This window comes from Rattus norvegicus, chromosome 3, assembly GCF_021556685.1.
Source record: "Rattus norvegicus strain SHRSP/BbbUtx chromosome 3, alternate assembly SHRSP_T2T, whole genome shotgun sequence".
Classification (NCBI taxonomy): domain Eukaryota; kingdom Metazoa; phylum Chordata; class Mammalia; order Rodentia; family Muridae; genus Rattus; species Rattus norvegicus.
In genome coordinates this window covers 88,439,933-88,459,492 of record NC_141536.1, presented here as the reverse complement: position 1 = coordinate 88,459,492, position 19,560 = coordinate 88,439,933, and the positions used below count along the sequence as shown (strand labels likewise).

At 43.6% G+C, this 19,560-nt stretch overlaps 1 protein-coding gene across 3 annotated transcripts in view; it reads right to left on the bottom strand.

Moving 5' to 3' along the window:
* Slc1a2 (solute carrier family 1 member 2) overlaps nucleotides 1-19,560 on the bottom strand; it is a 130,456-nt gene that overhangs the window by 16,409 nt on the left and 94,487 nt on the right. For all 3 annotated transcript variants that reach the window (NM_017215.3, NM_001035233.2, NM_001302089.2), the window contains 3 exon segments: nucleotides 6,391-6,525; nucleotides 12,222-12,416; nucleotides 17,308-17,541. In NM_017215.3, the coding sequence (NP_058911.2) occupies nucleotides 6,391-6,525; nucleotides 12,222-12,416; nucleotides 17,308-17,541 (564 nt within the window).

Here is a 19,560-nt window from a genome sequence, read left to right as displayed (position 1 = left end):
GAAGAGATCCTCAGGATTCAAGTTTTCATCGCTGGAGCAGGCTCGGCAGTTACAGGCCTGTACTGCTCTTTGCAAAGGACCTGAGTTTGATTTTCAGCATCCATATAGGGTAGCTCACAACTGAAACCCTATTCTGGACCAGGAAGCCATCCACATCCCTAAACAGAGACACATACACATAAATAAAAGTAAAACCAAAACTCTTTTTTTTTAAATGAAATCTCTATGCTGATATATCGTTACTGTAATTTCAGGGTTCAGAGAACACTGACTCAATTGTAGGTGAAAGATACTTTCTATCTCATTTCCTGATTCTCTTTAGTTTTTGTGACATATTAAAAATACTGTGTGCTGTTCAGACTGAGGCATCCATCTAGCCTCTGGATCTGTGACTGCATTGCCTTGGGCCAGAGGCCATGGGTTGGAAGGGGAGGGCTTGGTGGAGTGTGGATCACATTCCACAGTGAAGCTGACATACGTTGGACATCGGGTCAAAAGGATCTGAGGAGAAATCCATGTGCATGGAGAATAAAATTCAAAGAATGACAGAAACATAAAGCTTTTAGAATTTTCAGAGAGGTAGTTTGTGTAGCAGTTGGTTTTGTTTTCTATCAGGAAAGGAGTGGATGGAAAGTTAAGTGAGTTTTGTATGTAGTGTGGAGGTGGTGGTGGCGGTGGTATGTGAATGTGTGTGTGTGTGTGTGTGTGCGTGTGTGTGTGTCTGTGTGTGTGTCTGTGTGTATCTGTATGTGTCTCTGTGTGTGTCTGTGTGTGTGTGTCTGTGTGTGTGTCTGTCTGTGTGTATGTCTGTGTGTGTCTGTGTCTCTGTGTGTGTCTGTGTGTGTCTGTGTCTGTCTGTGTGTGTCTGTGTCTGTGTGTGTCTGTGTGTGTGTGTATGTATGTATGTGTTTGTATATGTTTAAAACATTTGTACATGGATTAAATAAGGATCAGAGACACCTACAATACCTAAGAAATATCCAAGTTGTCTCTATTTGAATCATATATTGGTCATTTAATGGCCATTGAAAATCATAAATTATATCTCTGTTACCTCAACTATGGAGGAAATGTACTATTAGATTCCTAATAATTTGCTGTAACTTTTAAATGAATCAGTGCTAAGTGATCAGAGCAATGTGTAACACTTAACTCACTGACAATGTAATTTCAATGAATGGGTGTATAAACTGGTAATAGTCACTCAATGTAGATGGTTAGAAAACCGATTCAGGGAGACCCTAGCTGATCAGAAACTCCTTCTGCACTCCATTCAGCTCATTCCCCAGAATTAAGATCACCGGACTCCACCACCAGCACCACCTGGGAACTTGATAGAAGTGTCAGCTCTTGAACTCCTTCTTAGACCTCCAGGGTCCACATCACATTGTTTGCAGACTCAGTTTGAGGATCTCCAGAAAGGGGCACTAACAGAGTGTCTGCAGGGTGGGAAGTATTTGGGGTATCCCTTTAAGATGTCATCTCAATCATACCTACCCTACTTAGGAGCAAACATGAATCCAGAAAAGATTTCCCTAAGAGTGTCATATGAGACGTAGACCACACATCCACACTGGCAGCACTGTGTGTGACTTTTCCTTTCCAGATCTTGAGGCCCAGGAATGGATTATCTGACTCTGGTATCATCTTTTCAGTTCTCCCTTCATCTTCCCTCCTTATCATCTTCCCACAGTTTTGATACAAAGGCTTTCTTGGAGAAACCCGTCAGGAGACAGGCAAATTATTAACCAGACCTGCCTTTCCCATACTGCAGGACTTGGGCGCTGTGAAATGCTCTAGAACCTAGGTTTTTCCCATGACATTTACAGAGCACCATAAGCCTGCCCACAGACAGGCATGTAGGGCTTAGCAGGCTGTAATGAGGCTAGTCGGGCTCCAGCAGTTGGCAAACACCGTGACACATTGAATGTCACTGCGGCCTCTGTTTGGTTTTAAATGGAAAAATTCCTAGTGTGATGAAAAGCTTACAGACTTTGCCTAAAGAAGAAAAGGATGACCCCATTTCTCTTTCTTTTCACTCTTCTGTCATCAACCACTTTTCTAAAGAACAGCCAGCCTCACCTGGCACCCATATCTCAATCCAGCCCCCATTCCCACTTAGACACCAGTGGGCATCCAAAACCATATTGCTTAGCAAGCTCATGCGTTTGTTTCTAGAACTCTCAGTGGTAGGGAAGGAAATGGCATCAGTACTGATGCGAGGCAGACCTAACCCAACCCTGCTGCCCATCTACCCAGGATCCCCCATGCTACCTTCTTTCCTCCTTGATCACATGGCCTCAGTCCCTCTGAAACCAGAGCCTTGGAACTAGAAACTGGCTCTCCATTGGTGCTCTTCTTTCCCAAACCAGCTCAGGGCTGGGTTTGTTTGTTTGTATGTTTGTTTGTTTGTTTTTGTTGTTTTGTTTTCTTGTGAGATTTTGTTTAGGGAAATTAATCCTGATGGATCATGGCGGAGTGTCTTTTTTTGTTGTTGTTGTTGGTGGTGTTCGGCCCACTCCTTCTTGCTGGCACACTACAGACATACAGTTAGGACACTGACCTCGTCTACACAAGCGTGAGCACGTGAGCACCTGCATGGTGTGATCTGATAGGACCCAACCATCCCTTGTGATTTGCTAACCTTTAGATCAGATGCAGGCAAGGTCGTCAATATTTCACAAAATGATTCTCTTCCAACGGGCTTGAGAGGAGGAGACTGCAAATGCAGGGCTTGCAGTGGCAGACTTGCTGGGGCCAGAGAACTTGAATTTTAAGAGTCCCTAAGGCCTTGATCCTACCTCATTGTTCCCTATTTAGCTTACTGGTTATATTTTAATCCCAGTAGAAAAAAAAAAGGAAACTAAGGCCAAATAAAAGGTTCTTTGTTGTTTTTACATAGAATCAAGGATGCCTTTGTTCATTTGAGGTACTATAATAAAATACTTGGGACTGGAAATGTAATAAAGAACAGAAATCGATTTTCTTAGATTTGTAGAGGTTGAGAAGTCCCAGATGAAAGGCGCCGGAATCTGGTGTGGCCAATCTGTACCATCAAATGCCAGAAGGTAACAAGACAAAGCAAGAGAAAAAGGAGATGTGACAGCACCACTGTCATTCTCCCTGGAGCGAGCAGTTCTTTAAATCCTACCTCTTAATTCTGTCAAGATGAAAGCAAGACACTATCTGTTTTCGTTTTGTTGTTTTGTTTGCTTGTTTGTTGGTTGATTGGTTTCATTGAGACAGAGTTTCTCTGTGTAGTCCTGGCCATCCTGGACCTGGATCTGTAGATAAGGCTGACCTTGAACTCACTGAGATTACCTGCTTCTGCCTCCCAAGTGCTGTGATTAAAGGTATACACCACCATGTCCTGCAAGACACTGACTTTTCTGATTAACAGCTTCCTCATCTAATTCACACACCATAGAGCTCTTCGAGGGTAAATGAAAAAACAGATGCTAAGATGCTACAGTACCTACGAAAGATCCACGTCTTCCCTAGTTCCAGATCAGTGACTGCATTCTTGCCACTCGGAAATGCTGGGATTGTAATGAGGGGGATGCGCTGCCAGTACCCGTTTAAAAGATTACTTTTTCCTGTGTGCACACGTACAAGCACAAGTGTGTATATTTCTGGGTGCACATGTATATGTGTGTGTGTGTGTGTGTGTGTGTGTGTGTGTGACATGCTAGAAATCAACCCCCTGCTCTCAGCTATCTTTCATCAGATATCATCTACCTTGTGAAGTGAGTCTCTCATCTCTCACTGGCCTGAAACTCACTAATTTGGCTAAGTTGGGCAGCCATGAATCTGACTGTCTCTGCCTCCCAGTGCTAGGGTTACAGTTGTGGATCACTATGCCCAGCTTTAAATGTGTGTGTGTGTGTGTGTGTGTGTGTGTGTGTGTGTGTGTGTGCGTGATGAATGTGGGTCTTACCACTCATGTTAAAGTCAGAGGCCAGCCTTGTGAAGGTGGTTCTTTCACTAAACCCACTGGCCCACACCTGCTAGTTTTGGAGATTGAACTCAGGTCCTTAGGCTTGCAAGGCAATCACTAAATGAATTATTCCCCTAGGGCCCTGGAAAGATGAGTTCTAATGGTGGATTTTAACTTCAGAAACAAGCCCAAGAAGAGGTGAGGCAATGGAGTTGCAGCAGGACCTGAGAAGGTTCAAGAGGCACGGAGCTGGGAGAGAATGTAAGCAACAAGAACTGGGGTTGGGGATGGGTGGAACTTGAAGAACTTCCTTTGTCACTTTTCTTGTGAGGTTAGGGTTAGCAGACTGTCACTACATCCTTTGTCCCCAGACACTGGTGATGCTTTTCTTCCCCCTTGACCCTTTCTGCCTCCATCTCTAACCACACCTTTGTCTCCTTTATTTTGCTCTCTCCTCATTCTTCTCGCCCTGCACCACTAACTCACACACCTCATCTGAGCAGATGGCATGGCCTGTTGGTGCCAACACAGGGCACAGAAAAACAAAGCAAAACCAAACCGAACAAGAAGTTATGAGAGAAGGGCCTTCCCCCAGGATGAGAGGCTGGCAGAGACAGACATGAAGTCCCAGCCAAGTCATCTCCACATCATAGCTCGGATGATGAACAAGCAAGTCAGGACACGAATAGCTTCCCAGCAGCCCTCAACACATTGTGTCCACAGAGCCTCGTCTTGCTCCAAACCTAGTCAGTCCCCAACATCAGGAAGAAAAGATAAAGAGGCCAGGCTTTCTTCTAGCCATCCCCCATGCCCTTTGTCCCTTGAGGTTTTGTGGAAGAGTGGGAGTCTGGAGGAGTTAAAACTGTTAAGTTCATAAAATATGGCTTCTTCCTCCTAAAGTTGATGCTAAGCAAAACATTGGCTCACAAGACAGTCTGAAAAGGAAGTGCAGGCATTTTGGCCTTCTGTCTCTGTTGGTACTTGTCACAGTGCACCTCTGATGTAAGATCCATGACACTGTCCAGTACTGTATCACTTAACTCCAAGAGTGGCCATGATCTATTGGCATGATTCTCAAGGAAGAACATGTCCTCACAAGTGCTTTAGTAAAGCTCTTTTCTAGCCTCGTTGCCTGAGGATAATCTGGGCAGGCTTTGCCACAGTTGTGAATGGGCTATGAACCTTCTACAAAATGTCCTTCACTGGGAAATGCAGTCAGGCCAAATGCACACGGTCAGATTCAAGCTTCCCTACCTGGCCTCCAAAAGTATTGTCCATCTTTCCTCTCCTTCCTTCACTTAAAAGACACCACATTGTATGCTGTCCCCTGGCCTTTGCACAAATGACTTGATAGGGAATCACTCTTTCTCCCCCACTTAAGTATCTCTGGGCTTCTCATCGGTTATGTCTGAACATAGCTCTCGATGCCTTCTGAAAACTGAATCTGACCACAAACAAGAATGTGATGGACGCCAGAACCAGGCAGACCTAGGGTCAAATCTCAGCCCATTCCTAAGTCCTGTCATACAATATGGGGACTTTCATAATTTAAGAGTAGTATAGCTTGTTGTAAGAGCTGACAACTCCTATACTCCTAAACTCAAATTCAGCAACCATTTCTACTGTTTCCTGATAGTCTCTGTTTGCCTATCCACTGACATAGAAAAATCTTTCCATCATGTGTTTCTAATTGTATATTATCTTAAAATATGTTTTATTTAATTGAAATTTGTGCGTGTTAAAATGTACCCATTTGTTCAAACACGTGGTGCAACATGTTATGACAAACATAAACACCGGCGAATGTGGGGTACTTCTATCATTCCTCAGTTTTCATTGTACCACAATGACAGGGAACCTCTGATCACTTTCCACTGCTCTGGCTTTCCCTAGAGCTTCGCAGACAGTTATTTACATGCACATTCTTTTGTATCTGGCTCTGTTCACTCAGTAGGATGTTTAAAGATTCTCTGCATGCATCATTAGTTGGATCATTACAGCTACATTTTCTTTTTGAGACAGGGCCTCACATAGCCTAGGCTAGACTCAGACTCACTGTGCAGCCAAGGGGGATCTTGATTTCCTCATTGTCCAACTGCACTTCTCCAATGCTGGGATTGCACACTTGAATCATGCTGCCTGGTTCATGCAGTGCTAGGAAAACATTCTACCAACTGAGCTGTATCCCAAGGCCCTTCTCTTTGCTATATTTTAATCTTTGTAATATGATTTATTTGATTCCTCCACTAGCCTACAAGGCCCTCAAATTGCTTTTGAATTCTTTGGTCCTCCTTGGTAGACACAGTAACCTTTGTAGAAGAAGGGAGAGGAGAGGCACATGGAGAACTGCTCAATGTCTTACTGCAATCTTGTCGACTGTCCACCCCTGGAATCCTCAGAACTCGGGATCCCCGTTCATAATGCCCAGAAGAACCCACCCCACAGGCACTTACAGCAGCCAGTCCACTGCCACCAGCAGACTGATGTCCTCTGTCGGCAGGCCCACAGCTGTGAGAATGAGGAGCATGGTGACCAACCCGGCGCTGGGAATACTGGCTGCACCAATGCTCGCCAGAGTTGCTGTAAGGCTGCAAAGACAGAGAAGCCCAGGTCACACAAGAGAAGAGTCTTGGCAATTTTAGAGATACTTAAAAAACAAAACAAAACAAAACAAAACAAAACAAAACAAACAAAAAACAGCAGCAAAAAAATCCCTTTCTTTTTTTTCTCTGGGGAATAAAAAAATATGAAATACCCAGGAACTGAGGTCAACAGTGATGGGCGCTTATAAATTCACAGACTGGAGTCAGATCCTTGGCATGATACCCAGTTAGTCTAATGTACTTGAGACTAAAGCAGGTGAAGTTCTAAAAGCAGACATGGCAGTATTAATAATGAAGAACGAAAGCACCCTCACCCCTCCTGCGGGAGCACCACTGCATTCATTTTTGGTTATGCCTTTATGTGTTTGTGGGTACCACAGTTCTTCAGACAAGAGGCTGAGGAGGTCACTGCCAATGCTAACATGGGAACTTGGAATAGAAAATATCCACAACCCTACTCATCAGGGGAAGCAGGCAACATATTCCAAGATACATTCGCTTTCACTTGTCTGGACGTTTCTCCTGAGGCTGGAATATGCATTACTCAGAAAAAATGTGCCATGGAATGAAGGGGAAATTTCTCAACTTTTCTTTCTTTTCATCAATGTTTCAGGCAGCCTCAGGAGCATACCTGGCACCATTTAGAACTCTTTCTCCAGAGTTTAAAGTTTCTTCTTGGGTTCAGGTGTCCTGTCTACATACCAGAGGGTTTCTGAGGCTCACCACCTGGCAGTGACCTTTTCATCTCTGCACATGTTACTTTACAGAAGCAATTATTTCTTTTTTCACGTGTTAATTGTTTGTGAGTGTGTATGTCAGGGTGCACATGTACATATTACCATATACGTTATCGACAGAGGTCAAAGGACAATCTCTGATGTCACCTTCAGGTACACCACCAACCTCCTCTGAGGCAGGGTTTCTCACTGGGTTAGAGCTCACCAGCCAGCTGCTGTGTTCCAGGTATCTGCCTGTCTCTCCACTCTCCATGTTAGCATTAAACACTTGCCTCCATACCTGGCGTTTTTGTGTGGGTTTGGGGATCTAGCCTGAGTCCTTGTGTTGGACAAGCAAACCATATCCTCAGACCTGGAGCTGTCGCTTCTAAATATAACCTTTTTCTGAAATTAGGGCTACCATGTGACTTTGTGTGTACTGAAACAACAAGGGTTGCCTGCTTCATAGTGGAGACATTAAAATATTTCTAGAGCAGACACTCAGGCACCAAACTCCAGGCTTTCAGGTGATTTGGCCAAGTCAGGCCATCAGTGTGGCCCAGCCTAGAATCCCAAGACCTGTAACTGGGAACAACTTGAAGGTCCCTGGAGCTCCAAGGGATTGGCATGCTTGTTTTATTTTGCTACCCTTTTCAGGTAATAATAATAATAATAATAATAATAATAATAATGTTATAATTATATAATAATTATAATATATTATAATTAATATATTATTATTCCATGCCAGGGTGCCCTTTCACACCAGCCTGGAGCTGGTATATTTTAGAGAACTCCGTTTGAGACAGTAGAGAGTGTGGAGCAGCTTTTTGAACTTAAACAACCTAGGTTCAAATCCTAGCTCTACCACTTGTCAACTACATACACAACCTTGGGCAACTGTATTTCTTTGTATCTTGACTTCCTCATCTGTGCAACGGATAAGTGAGGGTTTCTCTTTCATGTGGTGGCCAGCTGTTTTTAGGAACCAATTAAGTACAAAAGCACTTAAGAGAGGTAGGGCACATTATAACCCTCAAGCCAAGTAAACTGTCATTCTTATCGGGAACTCAAGAACGAGGTGAGACAGCTGTGGGAGTGAAACTTCCCTAAAGTCCCAGACTGCTTCTGAGACTCTTCAGCCCTTCCCCAGTATTGACAGGACAGAAAGGAAGAGGGGATTCCCAGGTTCCAGTCATCCTTAGCCTTGGCTCTTTGGTTTACATCGATTGTTTTGGTCATGAGTCACTCTTACAAGCCTGTGAAAATTCTTGTTGGGAGTCAAATATTAATAACTACCCCCCCAGACAGTATTATCTAGAAAAATTCTCAGCCTGCTCCTGGTCCTTTGACCCATTTTGCCTTGTCTGGTATTCCACTCCCCTGGCTGGCTTCTCTAGAGGCAAGTTGCTGGAGGCTGTGCCAAGTTCTATGTACACAACATCAAAGCAGAACCTCACAGTAACCATGCTAGGTACATAAACGGCTTCTTTCACCATGAGACAACCAGGGATTCGATGGGTCAGGTAACTTAGGGTCACAAACAAACTCAGTGTGGTCTTCTGGGATTTGAACACCCTTCAGTTTGATTCTGCGAAATGGTGGCTCTTGATGACCCTGCAACTTCTATAACTTAATAAATATACAGAAAGTTCTTGGTCATTGTACTCTTACATGATGGAGAAGAGAGAAAGAGGATTCACACAATGGCACAGCATAAAGCTAGACTTGGCTAATTTTTCCCCCAAATACATTGCAGGCAAAGAACTGTACATATACCATGTAGGTGTCCACAGAGGTAGAAACTTCAGATGTCTACAATTAAAGAGAATTTGGGTAAATTTGCCCAGAGGCAAAGACTTCAACATATATAGTCAATCTTATCCTTTGCTCAGTGAAATTTCTCAACAGTAGCATTGCTAGTATGAAATAAATTCCAGGTAGATGGGATTATGTAATACCAGTGAAATCCCAGTCCTTCAGTCACTGCTGATTCTAATCCCACAGTGTGCACTGGAGGGTAAGCCTGGTTACTGTCAGGGTCAAGAATGAAAGAAGGTAAAGCTATCATTTGTTGACCAAAGAAGTCAAGAGTTTTGACTTGTGGGATGTTGGAAGTCTCACGTGATATCTGTTTGGACAAGATTCATGCTTGATACTCAGATCTGAAGCAAGTTTTCCAACAAGTAACTTGTGGTACTCCTTGTGTCACAGCTGCTTTCTCATTTCATATTATAGGACAAGGGTTATATTTTATTGAATGTCACTGGTAGGAACAATTCCAATAGCTCCCATCTATTGATATGTGATCTGTACCATGTATGTTCCACCCTGAGTCTGTGATTGCTGTCATGGTACAGATGAGGAGATGGAACCTCTGCTCTAACAGAGTTCGAGGTGTTTGTGAATGTCGGATGAATCAACGTACAGAGGCAGTCCAGTCCAGTAGCACTATAGCGGAGGCAGTGTGACCCACATTTAGGTAGCCTGGGTTTGAATCCTACTGCATCACTAATAGATATGATCTTGGGCAAGGTTTTTTTCTTCCTTCATGTTTTATTGTCACCAGCTGAGACAGGCAGAACCCAATACCCATCTTTACAAAGCCACTCCAAAGGCCACGAGTTAAGATCCTCAGTAAACAGAAGAATCTATCGGAATGTGGGAGCCTAAATTTTAGTCAGCCTCTAGATGACTGGGCCTCTGAGCCTCGGTTTCCTCATTTGCCACGTAAGGTGGCTTCACGGGGCCTCATTTGTATTTCCAGATCATGTGTTAAACCTGGCAAGGTTTCCATTTTCTTTGTTTTCTTACTTAGTTGTTCAGTCAAGCTCTGATGTGTATGGAATCCTCATTAAAAGTTTCTGGAATGGCTATCAGGAAGGAACTGGTAACCCAGCAAAAATAGCTCCAAGCTGGCTAGAAAGGCTCCCAGGTAGACAAATGAGGCATGGCTCTGACAGGGCAGATCCTCTGGGGTATTAACTCATAAAACATGGAGAATTTCAGTTCCCAGTGTCAATTCAAATTACAGCATTCCAATAACCTTAACATGTAGAGAAAGCAGAAAGAAATGAACTGCATCTCTTGTGAGTTGGTGACCCTAAGACCATCAAAGACCTTCCCCAGAATAAGCTGGTGCATAAGCTGTGAGCCAGACACCAGCTGTCACCAGAATTCCTAAAGTAGAGGAGGACCATGTTGTTCTGGGTTTGATGAGAGGAAAAGGCCACAATACGAATCTGGACACAAAGGATATGGCCTCTTCTTCATGTGCAATGGAGATAAGACCAACAAAACTGCTATTCTAAGAGCTTCCTTTGAGTTATAGTCAGGAAGGAAAGAGTACGGAATGGAAGGATGTTGCTGAAGGAGTCATCAACAACCCTGAACACTAGGTCTTGCATATAACACCCCTAGACTTGTATCCCTGTTCCTTGGAGTGAGGACAGTGCTTCCCTTTCAGACTGCTAGGAATGTCTGAGGGGAGCTATGAACAATGATAGCTCAGCTCAGGGGCACCATAGGACTGGAATTGTTCTCATTTGAGAAGCTGAAAGCTATTTCCCTGTCAACCCAATCTGTTCTCTGAATGAATCAGTGGGGCTGTGATTATTATAGTTCTTTGGAATTTTCTTTTGCCAGCAAGTACACTGATGACACAGACTGTGATCTACCTATCCCTTGCATTTACTGATCTCATAGAATTCGAGAGAGAAAGAAAATGTAATTCACAACATCCCACACTATAACTTTAAATGTCTTAGATTCACAGGAAGTAGATAGTAGGTGACCAGGCCAGGTCTGGGTGGTAAGGAGCAGAGGTAGCCAGTAAATGGAAAACACCTGTCTTAAAAGACATTAACATTCTAATTGTTTTACAGCATATTACAAAGCAAACATCGAGGCTCTGGACTTGCTTCAGCCCATCAACTGCCAATTCCCAGTTCCCAGTTCTCAATACTTTCCTCGTTTGTAGATGAGGACATTAAGACTCTGGGAGTTGGAGTGAGATATAAGTGGGACCAGGAAGTAGTTCACTGGGTTTTTTTGTTTGTTTGTTTGTTTGTTTGTTTGTTTGTTTGTCTGGTTTTCTTTTTTATACTTAATTAAAGGCAGAAACTGTCTTTATTTAACAGAAGCTCCTAGTTGGAATAGACATGACAATACTAAAAATGATGTTACGGTACAGTGTCCGAGCAACACCGAGCGGTTTGAAGACTTAAGCTTTCAGTGCCTCTACCTATAAGTAAGATCTGAGTTTGTGGAGAAGCAGCTCATTTTAGATGAGCTCTCGGGACAACGCTCTCAATTAAAAAATAAAGAAAGACAGAGAGTAAGTAAAAGCTTTAGTAAAAGCAGAACCGTGTGTCGCTCATGAAACTCAAATACTCTGTTGTACTGAGGAATCTTTGTAGTTCATCATGTGCTTTGGAATAGTGAGAGAAGCACATGTATGGAGACCAGGGACAACTTAAAGGAGTTAGTTGTCTTTTTCCATTACGTAGGGCCTCGGGATGAATGTCTGGTGGAAAGCACCTTTATCCACTGAACTATCTCACCTACCCAAGAAGAGAACATATTTTAATAACAGAATAATTGGACCCAGAATCAGGAAAAGTTGCCCCAGGCACAGCCATGCCAGCTCCTGAGTAGCAGTATAGCCTTAGACAAACCACAATACTTCCAACCTCGTGTGTTAAATGAACTTAGAAATAGCTGCACGGCCAGATTTATGGGACTATTGACAGTCAAATGGGATCTGGGCTCCAGTGGGCGTATGCAATACATGTAGATGGGACTGAGCCTCTTTCCTTCCTGCTGCAATCTTCTCTCTTTGAAGTTGGCCAGTTTCCTCCACTGTGGACTCAGTAGAGCTGAAACTCAAGGAGCTCCTGTCAAGTGACGTTAGAATAGAGTGGGAACGGGGAGACGGATGTCTCTGTTCCCTCTGCATGCACTCACCTTACAGTCACTATCTGACCTCCATCCAGGATGACCCCATTCATCTGGGCTATGAAGATGGCTGCCACGGCTTCGTAAAGGGCTGTACCATCCATGTTAATGGTTGCTCCGACTGGGAGGACGAATCTGGTCACACGCTTGTCAATCCCTAGATTATCTTCCAAGCAACGGAAGGTGACAGGCAAAGTTCCAGCACTGGGGGGAGAGAAGAGAGGGGGGGGGAGAGAGAGAGAGAGAGAGAGAGAGAGAGAGAGAGAGAGAGAGAGAGAGAGAGAGAGAGACTCTGCTTTAGAGGCAGAACAAAGCACAAACCAGAATGATGCTGCAAAAAAAAAAGCAGTAACTAGGAACAATTTTAATTAAGCTGCTAATAGGCAACAAAATATTTAGTTGGTTCAGGTTTCTCAGAGCTACTTAGTGCCTGCCAAGAAGTTCTCTGTCCTTCAGTCCCTGTCTCCATCTTAGGGTAAATCTTGAAGCACATCTGATTGTGCACACGAATTGGGCTGCAAAAAATTTATGTCAGCTGTCAACAGCAAAACATAATGAGGAATTTTTGAATGACCCACAGTTTCATGCCAGAAATGCTATTCCAACAAAATGACAGCACAGACTGCATGCAGCCCCTGGGAATCATCTTGAGCTGGGCTTACTAACTTGGAGAATGCTGGACAAACATGTTGTGCACCTTTTAGGATGAACCCAAGCTTTGAACAATCCACTGGGGAGCCTGACATACAGTCAAACTCCCAGACACATGGCTACCAGCCAGTCCTCAGTCTCTGCAATGACAGGGCAGAAAATCATGTGATCTGTAGTTAAAGGTGGTGTGGAGTGACTTCACTCTCAGTGCCCCTCCCCCAGGCATGGGCTGGTGATCCTCCCACATGGCCCACCCTGAGAGGCTAGAACATTTGACATGTTCCTATATCTTCTAAAATAGGACACCTAAGAGAACAAGGCTTCCTCACAGCCAGACCGTTACATCCTTTTAGACAACAGCGGGGAGGAGATTAGGGCTTAAAGAATGTTAAAACCAAGCAAAGGAGCCAAACAGCACTGGTTGCTTTATGGTTTGTCTTGCTTTGATTACTTTTATTCTATTTCAGTGAACTGGAAAGTTTCCAGTGCAGGCAGCATTTGGAGGTGTTTTCAATCCCTGGTCATATTTATTCCCTCACAGTGGTTATAACTGGTCATATTCTTGTTGACTGGTCATATTCTGAAGGGTCTCAGTTTCTCAGAGTGGGAGAAAAAGGTCAGCTGGGAAATGTGCTGATTCTTGGGCCTACTCAGGACCAATAAATCTGGAAGCTATAAACTAAGAGGCACCCAAGTCCACAACCAAGGAGCCATCTTACCAGACAGAACATCTTTTGTGATTACAGGTCTGGGCTCTGTAATACCTCCCGTTGGTCTTATGGTAGAAGAAGTCGATTGATCAGGTGGTATGTGTGTTGGGGGTGGGGGTGTCATTTACAAAAGTGTTATTAACCCAAGTAAAAAAAGAGGCTGTGTTCTCATTTGCATTCAGGAGATACCATGGTCCTGGCCTGCTGTCTCAGCTGTTTCAATCAGGGGTTGGTGTCATTGTGTCCCCCTTGTTCCCTCTCCTCACTTCCTGGGACTGTTTCAGGGAGTTTCCTAAATACCATCACTGATCTAAACCGGCTACCTAGTCATTGTTGGTGGCTGGGATTCTCAACCACATTGCTCAACGCAGACTTGCAGGATCACTAAAATGTATTAATTTTTCTTGTTGCATCTAGTTTTCCAAAATGTAATCAAAGGGTCTTTGGACAGAGAGACTGGGCAAATGGTTTGTGAAACATGAAGACAGTTCCTATTCTTCTATTGATTATGTTTTATGTTTATGTCTTGCAAATCCACATAGACTCAACTGATCCAAACTAGGACTTGAGAACCTCAGTGCTTTCCCGTGCTGACATACTGACGCTCTGGCATTGCTTTTTGGCTCCCATCTGAGAGGCTCAAGGATGTTGCTAACAATAATGTTCAATATTGAGATTCTCCCTATGAAATGGTACAACCCCACCCCCCAGCATGCTCTTCACAATCACCCAGAAGAGCCGGTCAGCCACCCTCAGTGTTCCTATTGTGACAATGGCCCTGTTTGGAAACTTTGTGATGTAAGGTTTAAGTGGATATAGGCCATTTGGATGGACCTTGACGCTCGTAAGCCTTGACTCTGTTTCTAGTCCCATCTCTGCTACTTGACTGTCACCATGAGAAGCGAACATCCTGAGCTCCCACTGCTGTGAGCAGACCGGTTCACACTTCCCTCTCCTCCTCTCCATAGGGAGAATGGAGAGGAGGTAGTCTTGTCTTTTAAAGTTACTAGGATAACTGGCTATTCAAAAGAAAAACAATAATAATTTTTGAAATGAGTTAAGGACAAATTCATGAAAGCATTAGAAATAGAAAGCATTATATTATAATTGTGAATAGAAAAATATTTGAGCAAAACTGAATTTCTTTAAAAAAAAAAAAAGAGAGCATTCACAGTCTTTTATACAAATAAAATACTCCCAGTGCCAAAAAATTAGTATTTATTTCCAAGACAGATGTCTAGGAGGGGAGGTTTCCTATCTGTAGCATGTGGTATAAGAGTTAATAATTCATATACATAATGTGAGCTTGAAAACCATCCAGGAAAGGATGAGTACCCACAAGGAGAAAAGCAAGCTGGCCCATGCATGACTCAAGAGGCAAGGAATGGGGAGGAAAAGGCAGTAAGAACTAAAAAGTTGCTTTCCCTCGTCTGTAATCAAATGCATGCAAATTTGCTGAGTAGCTTTCCCACCAATAGGATTGGAATCCATGAAAGCTACACAGATGTGGAAGACCCAGCTCTGGCCAGTGGGTGGGGAAGGACACTCAAACACAGTTGGTGGGAACATTGCATTCTGGACTTTCTGAAGTGTTAATTGGCAGTGCCTTTCAAAACAGCCAGTGTGCACTCCCATGACTCAGAAGGTGCAGGTCTACAATGTATCATCCTAAGGCCAGAGAGCTTGGCAGAGATGTTTGTCAGAGTCCTGTTGGACCAACATGCTGTAGATTTACACCTCTGGGCTGGAGTGCAGTACAGTACAGTACAGCGGATTAGTATTTCGTTTTATTTTCCATGCTTGAATGTTTGGCCTATATGTATGTTTGTGTATGCCTGGTACCTATGAAAGCCAAAAGAGGGTGTTGGATCCCCTTGGAACTGGAGTTACAGGTGGTTGTGAGCTGCCATTCAAGTACTGGGGACTGAACCCAGGTCCCTTGCAAGAGCAGCAAGTGCTCTTAACTGCTAAGCCATTTCTCCAGCCTTTTAGGTCCTGTATATTATGATGAAGTTCACAAAATATTAGCAAAGATCTATATTAATAGCTATGATTTTCTTGGTCTCTTGAGCCATAAAAATAAAGAGAAGTTTCTAGAGTAGCATAGTAAGAAACGGAAGTTTTATAAATACGAAGATTAACTACAAGGTTATTGCCTACTGTTCTTAGCTGAAAAGACACTTATCTGGTGAGGTTCATTGTCTTCCTCAAAATTTTATTCACTGTCTGAACCTTGTCACTATTGTGGCATACCACATATCAGATAACAAAATAAGGTTGGCTTTTATTTGCAGGGAGATGGCTAATCTCTTCTCTGAAGAGGAGCATTTGCAGGGATATGGACATACATCTACAGAGAAGTTAAAGCATCAGGAAGTAAATGGGAAAATTTGAAGTGTTTCCCCTAATCTCCAGAAACAGGATACTAAATCTGGCCCCCGGAATTGCACACATTTCCGCCTTTTGCAGAAAGCTCACACTCTATTCATATTGAATCTCACTGTCTTGCAATATGCAAATACAGCTCGGCTTCCCATGTGGCTTTTGGTTCACTTCAGAAGACTCTGACAGCCTGCACAGGGCCTTGGAATGCCCAGCCATGCTGGGCCACCGAGTGGGGATGTCACTAGCAGGAACAAGTCATGGGCTCAGCAGCTGGAATGTGGGTTTCAGCATTTGCTGGGCTCTGAGCTGCCTGGGGTTTTATGATCTCAGCTCAATTTCATGACATGAAGACACGTGATCAGAAGAAAAACACCAATTTCAGTCTGAAAGAGCAAAACTCTTCAATCTCTGAAATTCTAGGATTCTAGATGCATTTTGACTTCGTTTTGTTGTGTTTTGTCTAATATTTGTCCAAGGTTATATTAAAAATTATTTTTGTTTCCTATATTTGAGGTCCTTATGGATTTTCTAGGCACTAAAAATATATAAAGAAGCAGGAACTAAGTTATGTCCAGGTCAAGTCATTTAAAATGGATCTGAGGTGGGAAGGATTAGGGTTGAATTGTTCATTTAAGAGTTTATGTTAAAGTCAAAGAATTAACTGGTTTCTAATTGTTAGGGGGAAAATCACCATTTACCCTATGAAAACTGGTTCTCCTGATGCTGGTGAGAGCTCAGCATTGTGCAGAAGACCTGGGTTCAGTTCTCAGCACCCAGATCACACAGCACACAATTGCTTATAACTCCCTCTTCTGGCCTTTGGGGACACCAGCCATGCACACAGTCCATACCTGTGCAGTCACTCACACACACAAAATACAAAAATAGATATATGTATTAAAATAGAAGTTGACTGCTCTACTTTTGAAAAATTATTAACCAAAACCTCAAGAGGTTTGTCTTTAAGAAATTCTTTAAGAAATTCTTTAAGAAATTTAAGAAATTAAAGAATTATAAATCACAGGTGAGTCATTAAGTGAACACTATGCTACATCCTCTGGATAATATTTATGGCTATGCTACATTCATGCTTCATATAACGTTAGGCATTCGAATTCACAGCGTGCAACATCTAAACACTTAATATGAGGTTGTGTTTCTAGGCCAGCTGCAGACCCAGGAGCCTCGGCAGTGTGCAGGAAAATCCAAAGGTTCAACGTGTTCACCTTGTAGAAAGTATTCCCATGCACGGTGAAACGGTGTGAAAATAGAGATTTGTGAGATAAACAGGAAACAGCAAACAGAACAAAAGAACCAACATGGAGAAAGGATTTTCTCCTGCTCTCTACCTGGAAGCGGTTCCCAGGGCAGTGATCCAGGCTTGGAAAATGCCAGCAAAAAAGGAGAATGGGTTTTTTCTGGTCACTACAAAGTAAATCAAGGGGAGAAAGATGCCCCCATGAATGATGAGGCCCACGATCACTGTGATCATGTACATCCCCAGCTGCCTAGCAACCACTTCTAAGTCCTTGATGGCGATGATCTTCCCACAGATCAAGCAGGCGATACCCAGCGGGGAATACCTGAAAAACACAAGACAACAACAGTAGCTTTGAAGACATCCTTCAAAGGTTAGGGACCTGCACCTGGAGGAAAAACCTTCCTCTTTTTATTTATTCATTTATTTTTCTACACACACACACACACACACACACACACACACACACACACACACACACACACACACACACACTGTTTTGCTGAGAAAGAACACAAGATCCAATACTTTGAATTGACCGGCATAGCTGTTTTATGGACCTAGTGACGCATGTTCTGATGATTAAGTCCAAAGGCAAACTTTATTGCTAAGGTGAATTTTAGGAACAAAGGGGGCGTGCCTCGACTCCTTTAGTTTTATCTTTCTGCAAACACCGAGTTAAAGGCCGAGGGACACAGACTGTGTTTCTGGAGTCCCCTTTGACGTCCTTGTTCTTTAACTCCTTCCTAGAATTTGGGAAGTAACTGAGACTTGTAAATGTCCATTGTTTTTAATCCTGGAAGTTTGGGGGGGTGTTTAAAATGATGGGGGATCAGGGAAAGGGCAGGGAAGGAGTAAGAGAGAGGTGGCTGCCAACACTGAAGTGTCTGTGCCAGGGAGAACATTTAGAGAGATGTGGTTTTGTGACTTTTGAGCCGGAGTCTTTCTCTTGCTATAACAGCAAGAACACTGGCTCCCGTTCATGGTATTTGAGGCACTCAGAGGCTCACTTAGTCTTGCCGCAGCCCTTCAAGATGAACATCAGTGTTATTACTCAGTAATTAAGGAAACCATCATTTGGAAAAGTTCAGTCACTAGCCCAAGCCCACAGAGCCCGAAGGAGAGCTGTGGCACTTTGCAAAAGTCCACAAGACTGGAGTTTTCCTTACCAAGCCAAACTTCCTCCCTTAAGCGCAGTGTCGTGGTTCCTTATAGGCAAACAACTGCCATACACCAATTTATCCAATATTGGCATTTGTATGCTCTCCTTATCTTATAGAGGGACACGGAAACTGTTCTGTTCCCACATGTGGGAAAACTCTCTTGTCTCAACTTTATCTTTTGCTTGTCTGGGTTTTATAATTTATTATAATTATATCACCACCACCACCATCACCACCACCACCATCACCACCACCACCGTCACCACCATCACCACTACCACCATTACCACCACCACCATTACCACCACCACCATCACCACCACCACCACCACCACCACCGTCACCAGCAGCAGCAGCAGCAGCTAGTGGAGGTGTTGCTAGGCATGAATTTGTTCACACTGTGATGGTGTCTGACAGAAATAAGATATTTGTAGGAAGATCAAAACTCATTAACAATTATAGACACATTTTTGAGAATAACTAAGGAGGAAATAAAATCCCCAGACATGGCTTCCAACAGGGGGTGGGGGGTCAGGAAAGAAAGGACCACCTAAGCAGACCCTTTCTCTCTTTGTTTCTCTTACTCCTTCCTCACCTTCCTTTCTCCCCTTTTCCTTCTCTTCCTTCTTCCCTCCTCCCTCCAAACCTCCTTTCCTTTTCCTCCCCTCTCTCCCTCCCTCCTTCCTCTCTCCCTCCCTTCTTCCCTTTTCCTCCCCCCTCCCTTCTTCCTCTTTCCTCCCCTTCCTCCCTCCCCCTTGCTTTTCTCCCTCCTTTCCCTTCCTCCCTTCCTCCCTTCACTCCTTCCTTTTGGCTATCAGGCCTGGCCCAAGTCCTTTCCTAAGTTAAACAAAGTCTCCAGAGAACAGATGCAAGTCCTTAAATGCAGGAAAGACAGACTTTGTCCAGCCTTCCCCTGGCTACAGGACCTCATTCAGTGACACATTCTCATTTTTCAGATGTGTGCATCAAGGTTGAAAGAGGCTGAGTCCAACATCACTAGGCAGCTGTGGGGATCAAGCTTTCGCATGTGCACCCATGATACTACTGAATCCTTCTCCCACCCTTCTCAGTTCAAATCCTTACTCTTCACAGGGTTTCGTGACCGTTTCTGTTTGAACATACCTGGGCCTCAAGTCCTCTCCTAGTCCATGCCTTTTTATCCAAGCCTGAGTTAGTGAGAC